Source organism: Uranotaenia lowii, chromosome 2 (assembly GCF_029784155.1).
Source record: "Uranotaenia lowii strain MFRU-FL chromosome 2, ASM2978415v1, whole genome shotgun sequence".
Classification (NCBI taxonomy): Eukaryota; Metazoa; Arthropoda; class Insecta; order Diptera; family Culicidae; genus Uranotaenia; species Uranotaenia lowii.
The window spans coordinates 252,354,585-252,376,127 of NC_073692.1; the positions used below are offsets into that span (position 1 = coordinate 252,354,585).

Consider the following 21,543-nt stretch of genomic DNA (forward strand, 5'->3'; position numbering starts at 1 on the left):
AACATGGCTGAACGACCGTACTATCTCGAGTCAGATATTTGGACCAGATTACGTTGTTTTTCGTTGTGACCGCAGTCCCCGTAATAGCAAGAAGAACACTGGGGGTGGAGTTTTAATTGCTGTTAAATCCAATTTCCATGCACTGCTTATTGACGATGACTCCTGGCACGACTTGGAACTTGTGTGGACCCGCATCGATCTTGGCAACCGAAAACTCTACGTATGCGTGCTGTACCTGCCCCCTGATCGCACACGAGATGTCGCCCTGGCGGAGTCTCTTTCTCGCTGCATATCGAAAGTGAGTTCTCTCTGCGCCCCCGAAGACGATATTCTCGTCATTGGTGACTTCAATATGCCCGGTTTGAAGTGGTGCTCCAACCATGGTAGCTTTTTGTACCCGGATCCTGTGCGGTCTACATTCTCGGCGCCTTCAAACATCATACTAGACTCCCTGAGTACGGCAACCTTGCGTCAAATTAACAGAGTTACTAACGAAAACGGCCGTATGTTGGATCTCTGCTTTGCTAGCGATGGGTCTCGCGTTCCGACCATTGAATCGGCTCCTGCTCCGTTCGTTAAGGCAGTTCAGCATCATCCAGCTCTAATGGTTTCGCTCGAGGTCACCGGATTGCATGCTTCTGTCGAAAAATCAGCACCCTTCTATCTCGACTTCAAGAAAGCGGATTTCGATGCTATCTCCCATATCCTGGTCACCATCGACTGGGAATCTGAACTCAATCTATTGAATCCCAATGCTGCGGCCGAAACCTTTTCGCATATCTTAAATTACGTTATCGACCGCCACGTGCCAAAGCGAACGACTTCCGGGAATTCGCGGACTCCTTGGTTTACGAAGGAACTGCGTCGACTGAAGACGGCGAAGAGATGTGCTCTTAGAAATTACCATAAGCTCAAATCCTCCCAAACTAAGGATGTATATCGTAGACTGAACTCCGCTTATAAAAAAGCTAGTAAGCGTTGTTACCAAAATTATCTTTTTCGAGTACAACGTAACCTCAAGGCCAACCCAAAATCGTTCTGGAAGCATGTTAAAAGTCAGCGGAATGAACCTGGTATTCCAACTCAAATGTTTCTGGATGGCAACACTGCGAACTCTGAAGGCGGAATATGTGCTCTCTTTGCTCAAAAATTCTCGAGTACCTTTGCTACTGCTTCAACATCCCGAGAACACGTGGAGAAAGCTGTTAGGAATGTTTCGCCACTCGGCTTCAGCATGAGCACGATTGTTGTTGAGGATGCGGACATATCTAAAGCAGCGGCAAAGCTCAAAAATTCCCTCTCTACTGGCCCGGACGGCATACCATCTACCTTTTTAAAACGATTTATTCCTGTTTTACTGACACCTGTAAGACTCATCTTCCAAGCTTCTCTTGACAGCGCCACCTACCCTTCACTGTGGAAGGAAGCCTACATGTTTCCAGTCCATAAAAAGGGGGACCGAAGAGATATCAACAACTATAGAGGAATTTCTGCTTTATGTGCAATCTCCAAACTATTCGAATTAGTCGTCATGGATCCGATTTTCTCGTACTGTAAGCAAAATTTTTCAATCGATCAGCACGGTTTTATGCCCAAACGCTCTACGACAACTAACCTGTTGACATTCACCTCCTATGTACACGAAAGTTTTGCTGCTAAGTCTCAAACTGACGCCATTTATACCGATTTGTCAGCAGCGTTTGATAAGGTGAACCACGATATCACCATTGGTAAGCTTGGGCGCTTAGGATTTTGCGGACCTTTACTTGGCTGGTTCCGCAGTTACTTAACTGGACGTAAATTGACGGTTCGCACTGGAGACACTCTCTCCAGCCAGTTCTCTGCTTCCTCTGGTGTGCCCCAAGGTAGTCACTTAGGACCGATTATCTTCTTAATCTATTTTAACGATGTGCTCACACTCCTTAACGGCCCGAAACTTTGTTATGCTGACGATCTTAAACTGTTCTACGCCATAAACGGTCAGGACGACATTGATTTTCTGCAAAACCAGTTTAATCTTTTCGCAAAGTGGTGCGACATCAACTGCCTGCCTTTGAATCGCAGTAAATGTGCAGTCATCAGTTTCTCACGAAGACGGCAGCCTTTTTGCGCGGAGTACTTCTTAGGAGATGAGTCCATTGCGCGGGTGGACCACATCAATGATTTGGGCGTAATACTCGACCGTAAGCTGGAATTCAAAACACATACAAACTACGTCGTCGATAAAGCTTCTAGAAGCCTCGGATTTTTATTCCGAGTGGCCAAGGAATTCAAGGACGTGTATTGCCTGAAGAGCCTATATTGCAGCATAGTTCGATCCATCCTCGAATACGCCTCAGCTGTCTGGTGTCCTTACTACCAGAACGGTAATGAGCGGCTCGAGGCCATCCAGAGGCGCTTTTTGCGTTATGCCCTCAGACACCTTAACTGGCAAGACCCATTCCACATGCCAAGCTACGAACATCGATGTCGTCTTATAGACATGGATACTCTTCAAGCCCGAAGAAATGCAACACGAGCTTCTTTTGTCGCCGATCTACTGACATCGCGTATCGATTGTCCTACGCTACTAGAAGCTATTCCTCTTAGTGTGAGACCTCATGGACTGAGAAACCAGGACCTTCAACTGTATGTCCCCATTCGATTGAACAACTATGGAGCCAATAGTGCATTCATCGGTGTTATGAAAACGTTCAACCGCTCGAGCTTCGGAAAACATTCCGAGCTCTTCGACTTCGACGATTCGCGGAATGTTTTCCGAAGGAGTGTTTTAAGATTATCAAGAAATCATTAATTAGATGTAAATTTTAATGTAACTTTAACTTTAAGTCGTCATTTGGACCTATACTTGGTCCGTTGATTGAATAAACAAACAAACAAACAAACAAAAAAAAAAACAGATTTTTTACCACGACACATCAACGGCGGGCTTTCAAATCTTATTTTACTATTCCAAAAATGTATGCGAAGCTATTTCATTTAATATTCGAAGTAATTTGTCCCAATAATAGTACATTTCAGGATTTAAATAAGAGTTTTTGGTTTGAATTTTGCCTGAATCAAAGCAATCGAAAGATTCCTTTTAATTCAACCACGGTAAATGAAAAGTTCATATACCAGTATTTCGATAGCAACTTACTACCTTCTTCAGTGAACGTTTTCGATTGATGAATGTGTATCGTTTCCCTCCCTTATATTGTCGGGGTTAGGTGAGCTACTACTAGGTAGCAGAAACCTCCGAATGCTCGGCAGTTGTGCCGTTGTCTGTTTTTTGGGTCTACCTACCCTATTCTGGGTGTTTTCTGGTAGTGCTAAATTATTTTCTACCCGTTTTTGGGCATTGTCAGGTAAATTATTGTATTTCTTTTTACCTAAGAATTTGAACAACCAAGTGTGCCCTGGTCCGGAGTCTCCGTTTAAGAGATGAACTGATTTTTCATTGAAGATTTCAATGCTTTCAGCAACATCCAATTTAAGCGAATTACTATTCAAAGACCGGATCAGCGAGAATAGTAATTCGCTTAAATTGGATGTTGCTGAAAGCATTGAAATCTTCAATGAAAAATCAGTTCATCTCTTAAACGGAGACTCCGGACCAGGGCACACTTGGTTGTTCAAATTCTTAGGTAAAAAGAAATACAATAATTTACCTGACAATGCCCAAAAACGGGTAGAAAATAATTTAGCACTACCAGAAAACACCCAGAATAGGGTAGGTAGACCCAAAAAACAGACAACGGCACAACTGCCGAGCATTCGGAGGTTTCTGCTACCTAGTAGTAGCTTACCTAAAGCTTAGTTCTTTTAGAAATGGGACACTTTGTTTTGCTAATAGCTCGTTTACTAGTGATCGGACATTCAAAATTTTGACAGCATTTTGCTGCCTGTGAAAACTACTTTCTGACATATTTTTCTCAAAATTTTAACTTAATGCGTTTTTGAGATATTAACGATGCAAGAGAAAATGAAAAAAATAATTTTGCACAGTTTCCTTCAAAATCCATCATTTTCAAATTGATAGCTGACAAAACCGTTGATTATTCAAAGAATTACTGTGTGTGAGTGGTGGAAAAGTATGCAAACACTGTCAAAAATGTCCAAAAAATTCAAATTCAGCATTAAAGTGAAGCACATGATCGGCAACTACGGTTAAGGGTCATCTGAGAAGTCAAGTCTCATTAGCAGCATTTTTTATTTGGAATAAGCTCAAAACTTAGGGTGGATCGCTGAAATGTTCGAAAAAAAATTCTCCGATAAGCTGAAAGTGTTACCTAGTAATGAGTCATTCAAACCCAACTTTAAACAACAATTTTTTGCTATTTCCAGAGCTCGTAAGCTGCATAACCGGTACCGAGGCAACATGATAGATGATTTCTAATGAATAACAAACCTTATTAAATACCCTATTTCAAACAAATTTCTGCGTTTGAATTCTATACCATGTCTGCTCGTGGCAAGGTCCCGAGCATATTAAAGTATGTATTTGCTGGTTGTTTTGTATAAAATATAATCATTTGCCAAAATTCCGCACCTGTTGAAAAAAGCAACAATTTTCAAAAATAAAACTTTTGTTTTCGCTGTTTTTAAAAGCCTTGAAAGAGTAATCTTGTAAGTACTCTTCGCAACCAACGATCTAGACTAACCGATTATACTTTAAGTTCAATCTCATGATGGCTTTACTTCGTTATTGTCAGATTTTGCTAGCAGAAATTCTACGTAAAACGCTTTAAAGTGGCTCAAAAATAACCAAGTTTTGTTGATTTCGAAACAGCTGAATCCACTTAATTGCACTCAGTTTCATTTAATAGAGAAGTATTGGACCTAAAAGTATCAGAAATTGAAGGAGGAGGATGTAGCAATTTAAAATTCAGATTAGACGAAGTATATGTTTGAAAAACTGATCAATATCATTAATGAAAAAAGTGTGCGCTGGCCGATGGGAGGTACCAAGAATAAAGTAGATTTTTTTCTTACAAAAAACGATAAATAATTTTTTTCAAAATTTTTCATGAATCATCATAAAATTACCTTCATTTGCTTCATAGAAAGTATTTAGGTCAAACGAACGGTTTTCGAGATACACGCATTCGTAACTGTCCCATTTCTAAAAGAACTAAGCTTTAACCCCGACAATATAAGGGAGGGAAACGATACACATTCATCAATCGAAAACGTTCACTGAAGAAGGTAGTAAGTTGCTATCGAAATACTGGTATATGAACTTTTCATTTACCGTGGTTGAATTAAAAGGAATCTTTCGATTGCTTTGATTCAGTCGAATCATTCAACCAAGTAGGCTCATACCACAACAGATTGAATTTTGCAAAAATTTTGAAAAAAAATCAGAAAAAATCGGGTTTTTATGTCGATATCCGGGCAACCGGACCAGACCGGGTATTTTCCATTTATTCTTTAAAGATCCGGTAGCCTGGTGAAAATTGGGCAATTTGGAATGCTTACCCTAGGTAGTCCAAGAAATAGGTTCCGATAGACTGGGACAAGCTCTCTTCTAGCCTTGTTTTTCATCAGCGTTTACAGTTGGCTATGGAATGGGACTATCATTTTTTCTAGATACCTACCATGAAAATAATCGCATATGCGTCCCAGAGTATAATTTTCAACACAAACAAACCAAATTTTGGTATTTTTGAACGAGCAATGATGCAAAAGCATTTGTTTGTCACGTAAGTAACAAATGCTGTTGATTGCTGCCATCAATACCGCGGGAAAATACGAAATTTCTCAAAACAAGTAACAAAATTCAATTGCTGTTTTCTCAACTTAACAAAAACGCAAATGGGACGGACTTGCTATGAGCGGCAGAGCAGTCCATAACAATTTACTTGATAACTTTTCTCGCTTTGCTTCTTTCAAGCTCATCTCTTCAGCGTTTGTTAAAACATGTTCTGCATCACATTGAACGTCATTTTATCAAAATTGATCAACTGCTGATTTTATTATGATTTTTTAAATTTGAACTATACGAAAAACCGTCCACACTTACCCCGGTGTACCTTATCTAAGTATTAAAGATAAGGCTTAATATTATCAAATCTAAAAACCTCTGACAAAATATAGCGAAATTAGGCTCACTTACCCTACCTTCATTAAAAGTAGAATAATCGAAAAATTCTAAAAACATCGGATTATGCATTATTTGAAAAATTGTATGAATCATTCGGGTTTAATGATAAAAGGTGGATACGAGTAGTCAAATTTTTTAGTTGACTAATGAACAAGGCCGGATTAAAGGGGAGGCAAACGGGGCAATTGCCCCGGGCCCCCCGAGGAAAAAAAAGTTTTAACATTACTTTAATCATACTACTACAAATTCATAAAAAGAAATCAAAACTAGAAAATCTGGATGAAAACTTGAAATATAAAAACTAAAGTGCCCCCGTGAAATAATATCTAGATTAGTTTTTGTCTTAATAAAGTTAAGGGGGCCCCCAAGAGTAAGTAGTGAAGGAGCTCTCCCACTTTTTGCGAGCTGAGAATATCAAAATCTTCTGGACAAAACCGAATTCGAAAAAAATTAATAAAAATATGAGGCAAAACACCTCAAATTTTCATTTTTTATAGAACCATATCAGTTACGATATTCTGTACAGAACAGGTAAAATAAAGAAAAAAAAACGTCATTATCATTACATTTAAACGTCTTGCACAACAATAATGTTCGTTGTTACGTTAAGTTTCCAAGTTATGGTTTACTGCACTTAAACAGCAGCTAATTTCGCTTTATGATAAACATTTCAGAATTTTACCCGAGCAGTATCCGGGTTAATACCGCGTATTATAATAACTTTTCACCTTTCAATCATTATTATTAAAAAAATTATTGGTTTATGAATTCTAAACCCTTTTCCCTCCCTATTTTTGAAAGTAAAATATTAAAAAAAACTGCAGTTGCTTAAATTGGACCAATCGACAGTACAAGGTTTCTATTTGTATTGGAACATTTTCAACTGATTCAACCAAAATTTTATCATCTACTGAAGTGAATATCCTGAATTCCATATATCATTTTCCAAATGACATGATGATTCTCAAATTATCATAAAAACGATCTGATAGTTGAGTTGCTAGTATAATTGAGTAAATTTCTTAATATGAATATTTCTATGTATTTAATTTAATCTTATCTTTTTCAGGTTCAATTCATTAGGATTTTCAAGTCTTGTGTTGTTTCTTCAGTTACCGAAGTTCAGTTTCATCATTTTTCAGAATTTTGAAAATTCAGGATCCTTGTTTAAGGTACTAAATTCATTTGGATTCCTTATCTGATTTTTTTCAATGATAACTGATTCTGTGTTTTAAACATTTAATCTTTATTCTCATTTTTTTTTCCAACCGATCATCCCTTTAGTTTTGAGGGCATCGAATGTAACTTTCGTCACATTTAAAATAACAATTTGATAAAAAAAATTTTAGCTGAAGAGAATCATATTCAAAAACATCTCAGGAAAAGATTTTTTTTTTGTGTTTCAAAGACATAACATTGAAATTTACATTTGGTGCAATTTTTGCTTTTGCTCTGATTGTAACTTTGTATCTTTTATTAAAATTTAATTCATATTTTGTTTTTCAAAACTTGATTTGAAATTATGATTTAGATTCGAAACACTGAATTTTGGTCCTGAATATAACGTGATTTAAAGTTTTGGATTCTTAAACTCTTATATCTGTATCACTATAGAATGTGGATTTATTAATTTTATTTATTTTTTTTAAATTTTGTTTTCTATGTTTCAAATCTTTATGATACTTACTAATTGTCACTAGGTAAATATTTCTCGAATAAGCACAAACCCAACGATCAATGATGATATGAAAATCTTTTATAATACCTATCCGGACATTTTTTTTAATTTTTTTTTAAATTAGAGAATTTTAGTTGGTGATAAGGGTTTGAAAAAAGAGAATTAAGTTTTGAATTTTGCAGCTTCAATCAGAGTTTTCATTGCTAAGAAATTTCTAATCTCTTCCCCAATGTTTGCACGTAATTGATTACCAATTTTTATTTGAAGATACCAGAAACTATGTTCTAGGCAGACAACATGGCTATTTGAAAATAATATACTGCACTCATCTCCAGTTTTTTACACGTTTGAAAGGTTTTGCATTTTCTGGGAAGCATTTGAAAAAAAAAATCGAATTATAGGGGCCCCCCGAGAAAAATTGCCCCTGGGCCCCCGATGGCTTAATCCGGCCCTGCTTATGAACGAAAAAGGTTAAAATGTAGAAAATTGAACTATGAAATATTCATAAGCTTGAAAAATCAGTTTCAAAAATAGTTTTATATGTTAATAAAGTTAAAATTATTTCATTACTGTTCATTTAATAAAATCTATTTGGTAATGTTTTTTAAAAGTCCGTTGAATATTTCCAAACATGACATTTTTCCAAATCAATCTTGTTCCCGTAGTTTTTCGGGTTTCCCGAAGGAGCAATAGAATTCTAAAGTTTTTCTTGGTACTCCCGGTTCGCTAGCAACCCTGTATGATATTATTTTTGTTCAATTCTATGGGAACATTATAGCTGGTTCTAGATTGAGATCAATTAGATTGGATCAGATCAATTGACTCAATCTTTGATTGAGTACCTTTTAAATATGTATTGACATGTCTGAGAACAAAATTAAAAAATATAATCACGATCCTTGGACTACTTCGGAGGTCAATAAAATGTTAAAGGAATTAATGACATTTCTAACAAAACAAAAATCTAGAAGTCTGACAAAAAGTCAAATGAAGATTCTGACAATATCTGGAAATTTGACCGTTTAGAACATTACCGTTTAGATAAATTCAACTAATATTTTTTTTAGACGTATAATGTTGTTAAAATTTCCAGTATCGTTACCTTGTATTGAGATCCTCCAGTTTGGCAAGACACTGATTCGGAACAAGGACGTGATTGGCCGTGAAGAAGCTCTGCTGCTCGTTGCAATCGTCCAGCAGGGCACCAGCCGTGGTCATTTTGTCCTTCAGCCGCTGCAGATGTGGCATCTGTTCGGCAGCATCCGTCGCACTCGTCGGCACCGTCCACGATTGGGTCAAGGTTTCAGCCGACGCCACCCGCGAGCTGAGATCTTCCAGCACCTTCTGGAATTGGCGCATTTTCTGTAGGGAGGGAGAGAAATAGGGAAAAAAATGTATAAAATGAAAAGCTAATGTTTTTTTTTCAAAGGTTTATATTTTTATTTCGGATTAAAAACAAACCTCTTCGCTTCGCAAAACGCCCACAACCTGCAGAAGCATCTGTTCAGCCTCATTGTGCGGTTGCCTAACACTGGCATCGATATCATCAACCAGGGTGATGTCCGCTCGGATAAATTCAATATCCGTATCGGATTCGGTATTCAGACTGCCACTTCCGTCCTTGTCACAGTCTTCGTCGTCGTCCTCCTCATCTTCATCATCGGAGGTATCTCTAATTGAACTACCATTTCCGAACGATGAACGGTCGACAAAATATTGTTGGTGGAATCGGTTGTTCAATTTATTTTTCATAGAAATTGACAAATCAGAGCTATACGCAACGTCCATCGTCTGATCTGCAGAAGATATCAGCTGCATATCCGGCTTTTTGAATGAAATTATTCGTCAACCACTTTCAATTACGCAAAGAAGCAGCCGCAGCGCTAATGGCCGTATTGTACCGACGTTTAACAGACAAAATTCGCGAATGCAGTGATTTTGCGATTCATCACAATCCTGTGCAAACAGCACTGCGTGTTGATTTTATAAATAGGCATTTAGTTATTTAAAAAAAAAGTTGAAATTGTTGTGTACGGCGGCAACCATTTGGAATAATGAAGTTATAAATTAGGCTAGAATTGTTTTCTTCTCATTTTGTATTTGAAATTCTGTTTCTGATCACAAATTTCTAGCTCTCATTTTAAATCATGATTAAGAGAAAAATTTGCGATCGGTGATTGAAACAGACACTATCTAGGGAAATTGAAACTCGAGCAGTACTTTTTCCGTTGCTGCCTGAAATACAGACGTAGGTAGGTAAGTACATGCTTCTTCAAAATTTGCAATCATACGCAGTTTGTAGCAAACCAAACAGTCTAGGGAGTATGTAAAATGCATGCATAATTGTCGTTTAAGCAGGTCGTTTTGAATTCTTTGCACGGAAATGTTCAAACTAATAAATGATGAGCTAGGCCATAATTCCATTGCGTAACGTTGATTCAAATAATTCAAACGTTGACAGTTTGAAAGTGACGAGGCTCAAAGTTCGAATGGCTATGGGCATTTTGATTAGTGGGAAAATCAGTTTAAATTATAAAAAAAAATAGTTCAACGATCATTCGTGACGCGGATTGGAAGGATTTTTAAATTGATTTGAACAAATAATTTTAACATGGTTCATTTAGACTTGGGATATTGAAATTTAAAATGATCTTAAGTGACCTTTAAATAAACATTATGAATTGAACGTTTAAGCTTCTATTTTGGTACGTTAAAGTCAAACAGATGGGATTATTTCGACCGATATTTGTTCTCCCTTTGGTTTGATACGTAGTTGTGCGATTTAACATTTGTTAAGTTGTCATATTTGTTTCGTTTTAGTTCAAAACTCACCCCTGATTTTTTACAGAACTTTTTAACTAACGTTTACAGGAGTTATTCTGAACTAAATAAGTTTAGAACCATAAATGGTTTCCGGTTATGAAATTTGATGATGAATTTTCACCCATAGAAATTTTAAGTAGTTTTCTCTCCCAAGGACGCTTGAAACACAACTTTTCGTCAAGACTGATAAAAAAAACGAATTTTCAATTATTTGTATTGCGACCAATTTTTTTTAATTTAATTTTTTTTAATTTTTTTTTAAATCAAAAAAATTGGAATGGATCGGATTTTGTTGAAATAAAACAAAACAAATTATTTTTGGATGTTCTAATTACGCCCGGCATAGAGAGCACTGAAGTGGCTATTACCCAGGAACTCGAACGAGTTTCTTGGTGTGGGGGAGTGTGGTTATGAATGCAAAAGTACAAATGCAATAATCCTATTTTTAATCTTGTTTTAAAGTGCTCGAAGCAATTCGAAATTTTTCAGCTATTCAATTTAATAATTTATGAACAAATCTATTTCGATGCATAACGAAACTGATATATTCTAATTAATAGATTTGATACAAAACTGAAACCTGAACAGCGCACACCTGGATCGAAGTAACCCACAGGTCTGTCAAGACGTGAGAAGTTTTTGCTCTTCGTAAAAATTATTGAAGTTGGTCCAAAACATGAAAAATTTCAGAAGTTTCGATGGAGTTGGTTGCTGTTACAGAGATTGCAGTCGAATTTGTTGCGATGTGGCCGAGGAGGTTTGTGTGACCCAATTTTCCGGTTTCTTGGCTTTGTTCATGTTTTCCATCATTTTAACATAAAAATATTGAAATAACCGAAAACATAAATTGGTTGGGCCTACCATGGAGCAGAGAACGTAGAAACATCTGGAACACCGGAACAGAAGAAACGTGGACCACCAGTACCATACGTTTCAAATGACCCGGATTCAAAGCTAAGTACATACCATTTTTTTTGCTCTATCTTATATTGCATTAGTTGAAATGAAATTCACTAGATGTTTCAAATTGAATTACCGGAATATCGAACAAAAATTCAAATCGAGTTGTTTATGCGTGTTTTTCATGATTTTATGTTCTTATCGTATGAGTCGTTTCAAATAAATCAGTTACAAAAAAAAAAAAAAGATTTTATTATGCATTTTACTTTCCTCTAGAAAAACACATTCACAAGGCAACAGATTCATGAGAAATGAAGTAATATCTCATTAAGAGAAAAAAAAATGTTGAATCAAGAAAAAAGAAAAAGAATGATCTTCTGAGAGTTACATAGAACAACATGAATAAGATTAAGATTATTTTGATTTGTAATTCGAGTTAATTGCGTTATTTTTATTTTTGTTTAAAAAGTTTGTGAAGATGACTTAAAAGAGCAAAACTATTTAAAATTAAGGAGTCGTTCATAAAATTCATGATAATTTTTCAAACGAGAAAACTCCCACTAATCAAAGATCGTATTTTTTATGAATAATAATTATTTGAAACAAATTAAAGGGGTAAAATGGTACACAATAGTTATGTTTAAAATTGAGCATTGTTTTATTTACATTTACATGATTTCTTTTCCTTGGTAAGCCTAAATAAATGCACAACAGACACAGTGATGTTTGTTTGAACCTCTGATTTTTAACTCTCAAATTTAATTTTCAATTCCGAACCAGAATACTGATTCTGTTGTACCAATGTTGCATTTTAAACATTGATTTTTTATTTTAAAATCTGATATGAAATTCGGTGCAATCATTGTTTGTTTGATTCAGAATTTCAATCTTAAAGAAATTTTTCTAAATTTTGTTGTGAAAATCTTATTTTGATTTTATTACGGCATTCTTATTTTTTTGGGAGTGCTCAATTCTGATAACAAATTGGAATGTTTATAGTAAGTTGTTTTCTTCTATTATTTGTTCTCTGGCCTTTGCTTATAAATATTAGTTTTTAATTAAAATTTTGAGATATTCTGATTCCTTAAAATAATTTTATTTTTTTTATGAGTTAAAATCATAGATAAAAAAAATTCTAGAATGGTGTGTGTAAATTGAGGTACTGTCATAAAAATAAGTCATTGACGCCCAATTTCAAACCTCGACTCAATCCTTGATTCAATTTGAGTTTTTTGTTGATTTTAGCAGATAAAGTGAATGATAAGTAAGCCATGGCATTTTGGCGAGACGCACGCATTTTTCTTATCCTCCATTCCATCCCAAATTTTGTTTGAATTAAAATTAAACTAGAAAATAAAAGAATAAAATTGTGGAAAATGTTTAAATAAGTGACCGGGAGTGATTTTTATTATGACGACTTTACGGTTTCTGTGTTTGGTATTTTTATCAAAGCTCAAGTTTTTCCCATTGATCCATAAAAATCTTTTGAAAAAGTATTTTTTCAAAGATTTCGTGACCATACTAATTTTGTTTTTCTGTTCCTTCAAAGTTTCTTTGATTTGAGCCTCTAGCATTGAAGACATGAAAACTCTAAAAAGAGTCACCGAAAAGTGGCAAATGGATAGTTGTCAAATAACTGCATCCATCAAGGTTCAACCCTTCTTAGTAGTTGCTGTAAGCCAATAAGTTCAGCCGTTTCGTTTACACTTAAGTATTGTAAGAACAACAAACACCACATCGTGGCACAACAAGAAAGTTCACTCGAAATAAAATCCTGCTGACACATTCGGGAAAATACAAACTAGCACTGCTGCTGCCCGGCTAGTAGATAGGTCTGTATAACGTAATCCATTCTATGGAAGAAGGTTATCAGCAGCAAGCAAAGGAACGGTGGCTTGGAAGACCCCGCATTTATTTACTCCGTCGTCCTCGTCGCTCGCCGTCCCCGGCAGTCTAATAAGCTTTGGCTCAGGCTTTGCTTACAACTAATGTGAAGTTCTATACCTAGATCGGTCGTTCCGACGCGTCGTCCGTAGTCGGTATGTAAAGCGAAACCGTTCCATAGCGCTTTAAAAGAATGCAGGCCGTTCTGTATCTCAAATTTCCTTTCAGTCAATGTGCAAGCAAGGGGCAGTTTTCCTTCCCTTTTGAGGATTGCGGAAGTTTTTCGCAGTTTTGCAAAAAAATCCATTATTTGAACATTTTTGTAGATTTAATAAATAGCTCATTCTGTCCTAAATGTTTAACGCGGACTTGGAAATTTGAATTCTAATTTTTTTTGAAGGGATTTGAACTCTACAGGAGGCATTCGTTCCCAGAATTCTAATTCTGAAGCAGCATTTGGGTTTTGAAATTCTGAATCGTAAATGTCAAAATTGAATTGAAATTTTGATAACAAATTTTAATTTTGAGTTCAAATTTCGGTTTCTAATTCTTGATTTGAAAGTTAGACATTTAGACTAAGTTTGGTTGCATGAATTGATCAACAATTCCTTCTTTATTTTACACAGCAATTCCAAAACAGACTTCGTTTGCGAAATTGGATATTTGTTTTGGAAATGGTAATTGAATATTTTTATCTGAATTCAAAAAAAAAAAATCCGGTACAGGGTAGCGGGGTACCGAAGTTTGGATTAAGATTTCTTTTTTTTTGTATGTGATGATTTTATTTCGAATCCAGAACTAGAATATTGAATCCGAAGAGAGCAGTAGCCAGATTAATAACTCGGAACTCTTACGGCTCCATATTTCTAACATTTGATGAGAAAGAGTGTACATCCATTCCCCTTAAATTCATTAAAGGACAAACGGTTATGTGAAGATTTTGATTTAAAGTTTACTCTTGATGAACTTCAACTTTCTCGATATGTTGGATATTACTAGAAAACATGATTTCTATTGCATGAAGGTATTCCGATTTTGGTGTAAAATTCCCAGTTATTGGTGCTATTTTCATTCCCCTATTTTCCCGATATACTGGTCACCCTGTAAGATTCTTCATCTCTGAATTAGATATGCTGAGATCGTTCTTATTTCTAAATATCAATCACAACTCCACAACCACGTTTGTGATTGTAGAAGAATAGAAAATTGTTTTTTGGAATATTTTGTAGCTAGTATCAAAAATTCTTTTAAGTTTTGTTGAGATACACGATAAGCTTGTCCTGTCGCTTTAACGCATTTTACCGTTTGTACTATTCACATCAAACATGTAATTTGTGACAACTTCATGCCGATGTTGCTGAACCGTTATCAGATAGAATGCTGACATACAGGACTTGGAGAGACGTCAACCTGTGGCTTGGTCTTATTTCTACTGTCTGCAAACCACTTAGATATAAAAAAAACTTAAAATCAGCTTTTCATTTTAACGGAATTTTGAATTTATGATTCATTACATTAGCATGGAACAGCTCTTTTTTTTCAACGAATCAAGGATTCAAGCAGCTACAGACACGATAGGCACTCGAAAACGAGAAGAGCTCTTCCGCACACGCAAATAAATATGCTCTGGTGCGCTGCTGCTGTACGTAGTAAGTGATCCCGGCGCTCCCGACGACTTATTAATCTTAATCCAGCCAGACACTTTTGGCCAGGGCACTGAGGAGCGTGGCGTCAGAGCATGAAGAGGAAGTATTGTATTGTATAAGTAAAACAACGCGACAAATTCGAGCAAATGACAAACGCGCGAGCTAAGAAGCGTGGTGTCTGCGCACTACGCGTAAGAATTTATGCGACCAAGACGACGACGATGACGACGTGACGTACTGCCGCGACGATATTCAAATATGTACTAAACATCATGTCGTGGCCTAGGCGTACTCACAGCAAGTTTTATTATTTTATTTTTCACTTCCACCGCGCGGAGCGCTGCCAGAAGAGTTGTTGATTTTTTTTTCATTCGTCCGTTCATAATATAAAAAAGCAATGCAAAACATGAAATCCTCGCCTCTCTTCGTTCTGGCTGAGCCCGAGCCCGGCATTCATTGCGCTGGATCAACCGGCACATTTCGCCGTTTTGCTTATACATACTTGTTGTAGGTATAGCCTGTTGTTGTTGTTAATTCCAGCTCGCACTCTCAGCAGCGCAGCGCACTATGGGAGCAGACAAAAATATTTTCATAATTGTTTCAACAATTTAATGATCATTTCTGCTTGTTATGATCAAATCTAGTTGTCTTAGATCTTGTTTTGATATATTCGATCAAATTTGATAGTGGCATGTTTTGCTTGCAGCGCTTGCTTGCATGGAAATCTCCCATAGTAAATGGACTGAAAATCTGAATATTGCACAACTTTCAGAGCGTTCTAAATCTCTTCGCTGCAAGTGATTGTTAGCACATGCCTGAAACTTGGAAAAATTCAAGATTTCAGCCGGGGCATATGGAAACAAAAAAAATCGTGTCCAAAAAATTTTTTATTTCGATTTTTTTCTTTATTTTTTTCATGTGTTATCTTTTTTTTAACTTCAAAGTCACAAAAAAATAATATGTTTTGAAAAGCTGGATATATAACGCTTACAACGATGTATAACACTCATAACTTTTTTAATTTTTAAATTTTTTTTTCGAAAAATTGCAATTATTTGCCATTTTTCATCTTCATTTGTCAATATCTCGATCATGGTATCTCCAACAATCCCAAAAATTTAAACTTCTTTTAATCAAAGTTTAATCAAAAAATACTTTTCATAAAAATATTGAAAAAAATATTGGTGGAAACCCCTTTTCCATTTCTGTCCGCCTGATCTCCCATAGTGCAGCAGTGCCAGGTTGGAATTTGGCGACACAAGAGAAAAATAAAATCGTTTCAAATTAATTGATCTGGAGCAAATTTTTGGATGATTTTTTCGTAACCACGTGAATCTCCTAATGTGAATAGTATTTCGTTTACGATAGTACATCTTTCTTACATTTATTAAAAATATATTGGGAGAAAAGGTAATTGAAGCAACAACCTTTGAACTCCGAAGTCATTATTATTCGAAATTTAAGTAAATGCAGAACCTCAATGATCAAATTCCAAGTAAATATACTAATCAAAATATTCATTAAGATTGGGATCCAGATTTGAAGCTGACAGTTTTTTTTACTGAAAATCGTAAATAAGAATCCGAAAGCTGAACAAAATTGTATGTTTGTAATATGATTCCATTTAAACAGAAATCTTATATCTATGTCACAAAATCGCTTTTTTATTAGAATTAGATTAAGAAACCAAAACTAGAATGTAACAAAAATTTAAAAAAATCAAATTTGAAGTTTAATTAATTTTTTTTTGTTTCGATTATAGTCGTTTTACCATCTTTATGGTATTCGCGACTTTATCAACGTTGCAGTTGGCGGATCGTTATTGAAAACCTTATCCGGTACAACTGTGTTCGATGTTTACTCTCGGGCTCGAACTCGCGGACATCGGCTCAGGAGACAACCGACTTGCCAACTGAGCTATATCACAAGCCCTTAATTAATTATGATGAGTGTATGTATGTATGTATGTTTGACCCACCAGTGGCTGATAGGTCTTTCGACCCGAGACGGTACGGGAATTTGCCGAGACACTTCGGCTGACTCGGACCCACAATCCATCGTATACCAGCATCGTTTCCAAGAAACACGAAGGCTTCGTGCCGCAAGCCAAAATGTGCCGGAATAGGGACGGGGCATCCTGACGGACAATCGTGAGGTGATCAAAAGGTGGAAGCAGCCCTTCAATGAACGCCTGAACGGCGCACATGCAGGAGATCAAAACGGTGCGTAGCCAACGACGAGCCACTCCCAACGATGAGCTATTCGCCAGCTGAATAGCAACAAGTCGGTTGGAAAGGATGGCATCGCAGTTGAACTCATCTAAATGGACCCGGACAAGTTGGCCGATTGCCTACACCGATTGATAGTACGGATCTGGGACATAGAACAGCTACAGGAGGAGTGCAAGGAGGGGTTAATATGCCCCATCTACAAGAAGGGCGACAAATTGGACTGTGAGAACTACCGAGCGATCACTGTACTAAATGCCGCCTACAAAGTGTTGTCCCGAATTCTACTCCGCCGTCTAACGCCACAATTAAACATGATCGCGGGAAGTCATCAGGCCGGCTTCATGAAGGGACGGTTAACGACGGACCAGATCTTCACATTACGGCAAATCCTCCAAAATTTCCATGAACACCAAAGTCCCTACGTACCATCTATTCATCGACTTCAAAGCCGCATACGACACGATCGACCGTGACGAGCTATGGAAACTCATAAACGAGAACGGCTTTTCCCAGAAGCTGACCAGACTGAGCAAGGCGACGATGGATGAAACGCTGTGCTGTGTGCGGATTTCGGGTGAATTGTCGAGTTCATTCGAATCGCGCAGGGGGCTTCGTCAAGGCGGTTGTCTATCCTGCATGATGTTTAACGTGGCGTTTGAAGGTTTTATTGGACGAACAACAAACAACAACAAATCCATGATCTGCTTTGCCGATAACATTGATATAGTCGGCAGATCATCTGCGACGGCGGAGGAGATCTATCGCAAACTAAAACGCGAAGCAGGGAGAATTTGGTTGATGATTAATACGTCCAAGACAAAGTACATACTGGCCTGGGGCTCCGAGACCGATCGAACCCGCTTGTTCAATATTAACAAGGTCACGATCGACGGCGACGAGCTGGAGATAGTCAAAAACTTTGTCTATCTCGGCTCACTGGTGACCACAGACAATGGTATCCGCCGCGAATATTCAGCGGAAGTTGTGTTTACTGTGGACTCTACAAGCAACTGCGGTCGAGCAGACTTAGCCCTCGCACGAAGTGTAACCTGTATATGACGCTCATTAGACCGGTTGTGGGATGTTCGAGAAATTGGAGAACGTTTGCCATGGACCGAGAGAGTTTTAGGAAATATGTTCGTCAAGTTAATTCGTGAGACGAAATATTACGAAAACGAAAATAAAATAAGAACTGTGGATCTGTGATTACATGACAAGATGCCCACCTATGCAAAACTGAAAATAACCCATAACTTCTCAACAGTAAATTTTAAAAATCAACAAATCACACTAAAATGCACTCTTTAGAGGTGTTTTCAATCTAGGAATATAGCCAATATCAAAACTCATCACATATGTAACAAGAATTCTTACAGTGTTCATAATTACCCCACAGACAAGGGGGTAATTATGAACAAGCGTTTACGCCCACAAGCTGCAACTTTAAAACAAGCAAAAAATCTTAAAATGAACTTTAAAACAAGCAAAAAATCTTAAAATGAAGTAGGGAACCAATCATAAATTTTTATTATTTTCCATAATTGGAACATTAAAGAGCTACTTGTTTGAGCTGATAGTATAAAAAACCGACTAATTTTGTTCATAATTACCCCACTTAGCCCTACCTTTTCAGGATTCTTTGATTTTTTCGAACAGTTGGAAGGGAGTGAGATGAGTCAAACCTGTCCGAAGCCAGTGGTAACGGACCCCTTGGTAGTCCTACAATTATTGTTGATGTGTTAAGCATGAACACTCAGGCAGGAATGTACTGATATACTAAATGTATATGTACTAATATATGAAACATAAAACAAGAAATTTAAAAATAATTCCTGTTTGCTTTTGAATTCTTGAAAATGGAATTGTTAAAAAAGCGAAAAAGTATTACAACCGCTCGAAATACTTGACCACACTTCATACCAAATATTCTAGGAATGTTCATTCCGTGAAATCGAAAATCGATTGGAAACTGTTGAGTTCTCAATTGAACGAATTGCTTTCAAATCAAAGAACGAGACCGACCACGGATCCTGTGATTATGACTATTTTTAACTGAACCCAAAAAAGCTTAGGCACAGATTTCCATCGATCATAAATTACACCAATTACAGTCAGCCAGCATCGTCACCTTGTGTTAGTTCCTTACACCAATTTGTGGTATTTGCATTTCATTAGTTTGTCATCACGTTGACAAATTATAAACAAATAAACGACACGAGTTGTGCATTCCAGGAAGCACTAAGACCCAGTTCGTTTACAAACAAACGTGCAACGAAAATTCTGATGTAAGAAAAAAAAATATACGGCCTTTCTGCTTCTCATTCGCGCCTTCTTTGCTCACGCCAACTACTAATGAAAATCCGAGCTGTAAGGGATTCCGGCCGGGATTGGTATCAGTATTCACTGCACGGTTCTTACTGTTAACAAAATTCAAACCCACCAGCGAGAGAGCATCATCGAAAAGAAATTAGGCATCGTATAAACCCCTTTCGCGGTAAACGACAAATATTTGTACAACACCAATGAAGCTGACGACTGTGGATGAAACGGAGACGTCTTCCTACATATCTTTTTGAAACTTGCATTTAGCTGTCTCAACTATATACCACCAAACGAGACCCAACGTCGATCGGGTCCATTTCGGTTCTGCTAAATCCGATTCTGATGGTGTTGCTCCAATTGGCCGGCACCAGTCCAGCAAAAATGAAGTTTGCATCTGGACGCTTGTTACCGCGCTTTATAAACTAAATTTATTTATGCTCTGCGGGATAATGTATTTAAAGGCAACAACACATGCAAAATGACTCATCGTCATCATCATCATCGTCACTTGGTTAAGCTTTGCGTTCGTCGCGCCAATGTCGATCGACAAGTGGCTGCAAGCAGTTGGGCGGAAAGTCGATTGGCGCAAATTTTCATCACACATATGTGTTGGGTATGCAAGCCGGCCGAGAACAGAAACTAAATTGCTGAGGAATGCCGCGTGAAGCAGGATCCCAAATTGTTAGTCTAACGGAACGATGATGTTTTGTTATTGGAATGTTAGATCATCTGTGACCGAGATGCAATATGATTCCAATTCTTACAGAAGGTTTAGAAGGCGCCCAAATATTTTCTTCAGGATTACGGAAGTCAGAACCTCAAAAAGTCTACGGATTTTTGTAAAAAAATATTTTCAGAAACGATATACAGTGTAGTATTTAACAAATATAAAAAGAAAAATATCAGAATTGTATCACATATGTAGCTATGGAACAATTTAGGACTTCGATGCAGATGTTATGTTCGATGTTCGAATGTTCGATGAATAAATATTATAATAATAATAAAGATAACGAATTACGATTCGAAAAATTCGATCTGTTTCTGATTATTTAGTAGTCTGATAGCTGATGCTGCTAGGATGTTGGTGCTGGCATGTCAGCTGTGAGCTTGTTTTAACTTCATAATTCAGTAACGCAGCTCGTTCGAATTCGTATTAGGTAAGTAAAATAGTATTAGGATGATTATGTTTTCACAACAAACAAATGTTTGGGTTTTCTGCTGATCCCTTGAATTTGCGTGGCTTTGATAACCTATCGCTATGTTTACATTTCTTACCTGACTCCCATAACGATTCTCATCCAAATCTGAGTTCTTTACATTCATATATAATATATTCGGACTTTGATTTTGCTATCGGATCGAAATCGGAATTTAAGTATTGATGTGGTTTGAAATAAAGAAACAAGATACCTTTATTAAAAAACTAAATCTTGTAACTCTTTACTCAGGTAACATAATGTACGAGTATCGATTGGAAAAAAGCTTATTAATTACTAGAAAAAAATCTGTAAAAGATCTTGGAGTTGAATTGAACAGAGAACTGAATTTCACGAAACATAGCCAACAGAGCAAAAAAAAAAATGCAGCAATAGACGATGTTATTTCCAGAGATGATGTAAGTAGTGTGAGGGATTTCTGTTGCAATAATACATCTAAATGATGTAGGGGAATACTGTACAAGACGCACCAGTTAAGCATAATTGTTATACCGATACCAATCATCTAAGAACCAAATTGAAACTTAACGATGATTCAGATATCAGATTTACGAATTATCATAAAGAAAAAATATGATAAAAACACGATTTTGATTACATTTTTGTAAGAAAATTAAACAGCCAGAAAACAAATCGCGGGGTAGAACTCCAAAACAAGTGAACAGAACGCACCATATGGAAAGGGTGGTGAGAGAAAAACAATGATTATACGAAATGTAATAATTGAAACATCAAATGTTTAATTACATGTTCA

General features: G+C 36.7%; 1 protein-coding gene across 6 annotated transcripts in view; it reads right to left on the reverse strand.

Moving 5' to 3' along the window:
* The window catches only part of LOC129746498 (dystrophin, isoforms A/C/F/G/H), a 170,860-nt gene that overhangs the window by 21,446 nt on the left and 127,871 nt on the right, over positions 1-21,543 (reverse strand). For all 6 annotated transcript variants that reach the window (XR_008737308.1, XM_055740170.1, XM_055740172.1 and 3 more), the window contains one exon: positions 8,866-9,125. Coding sequence is in view for 5 of the 6 variants with exons in the window: in XM_055740170.1 (XP_055596145.1) it covers positions 8,866-9,125 (260 nt within the window). In the remaining variant the exon portion in view is untranslated. The remainder of the gene's footprint in view (positions 1-8,865; positions 9,126-21,543) is intronic.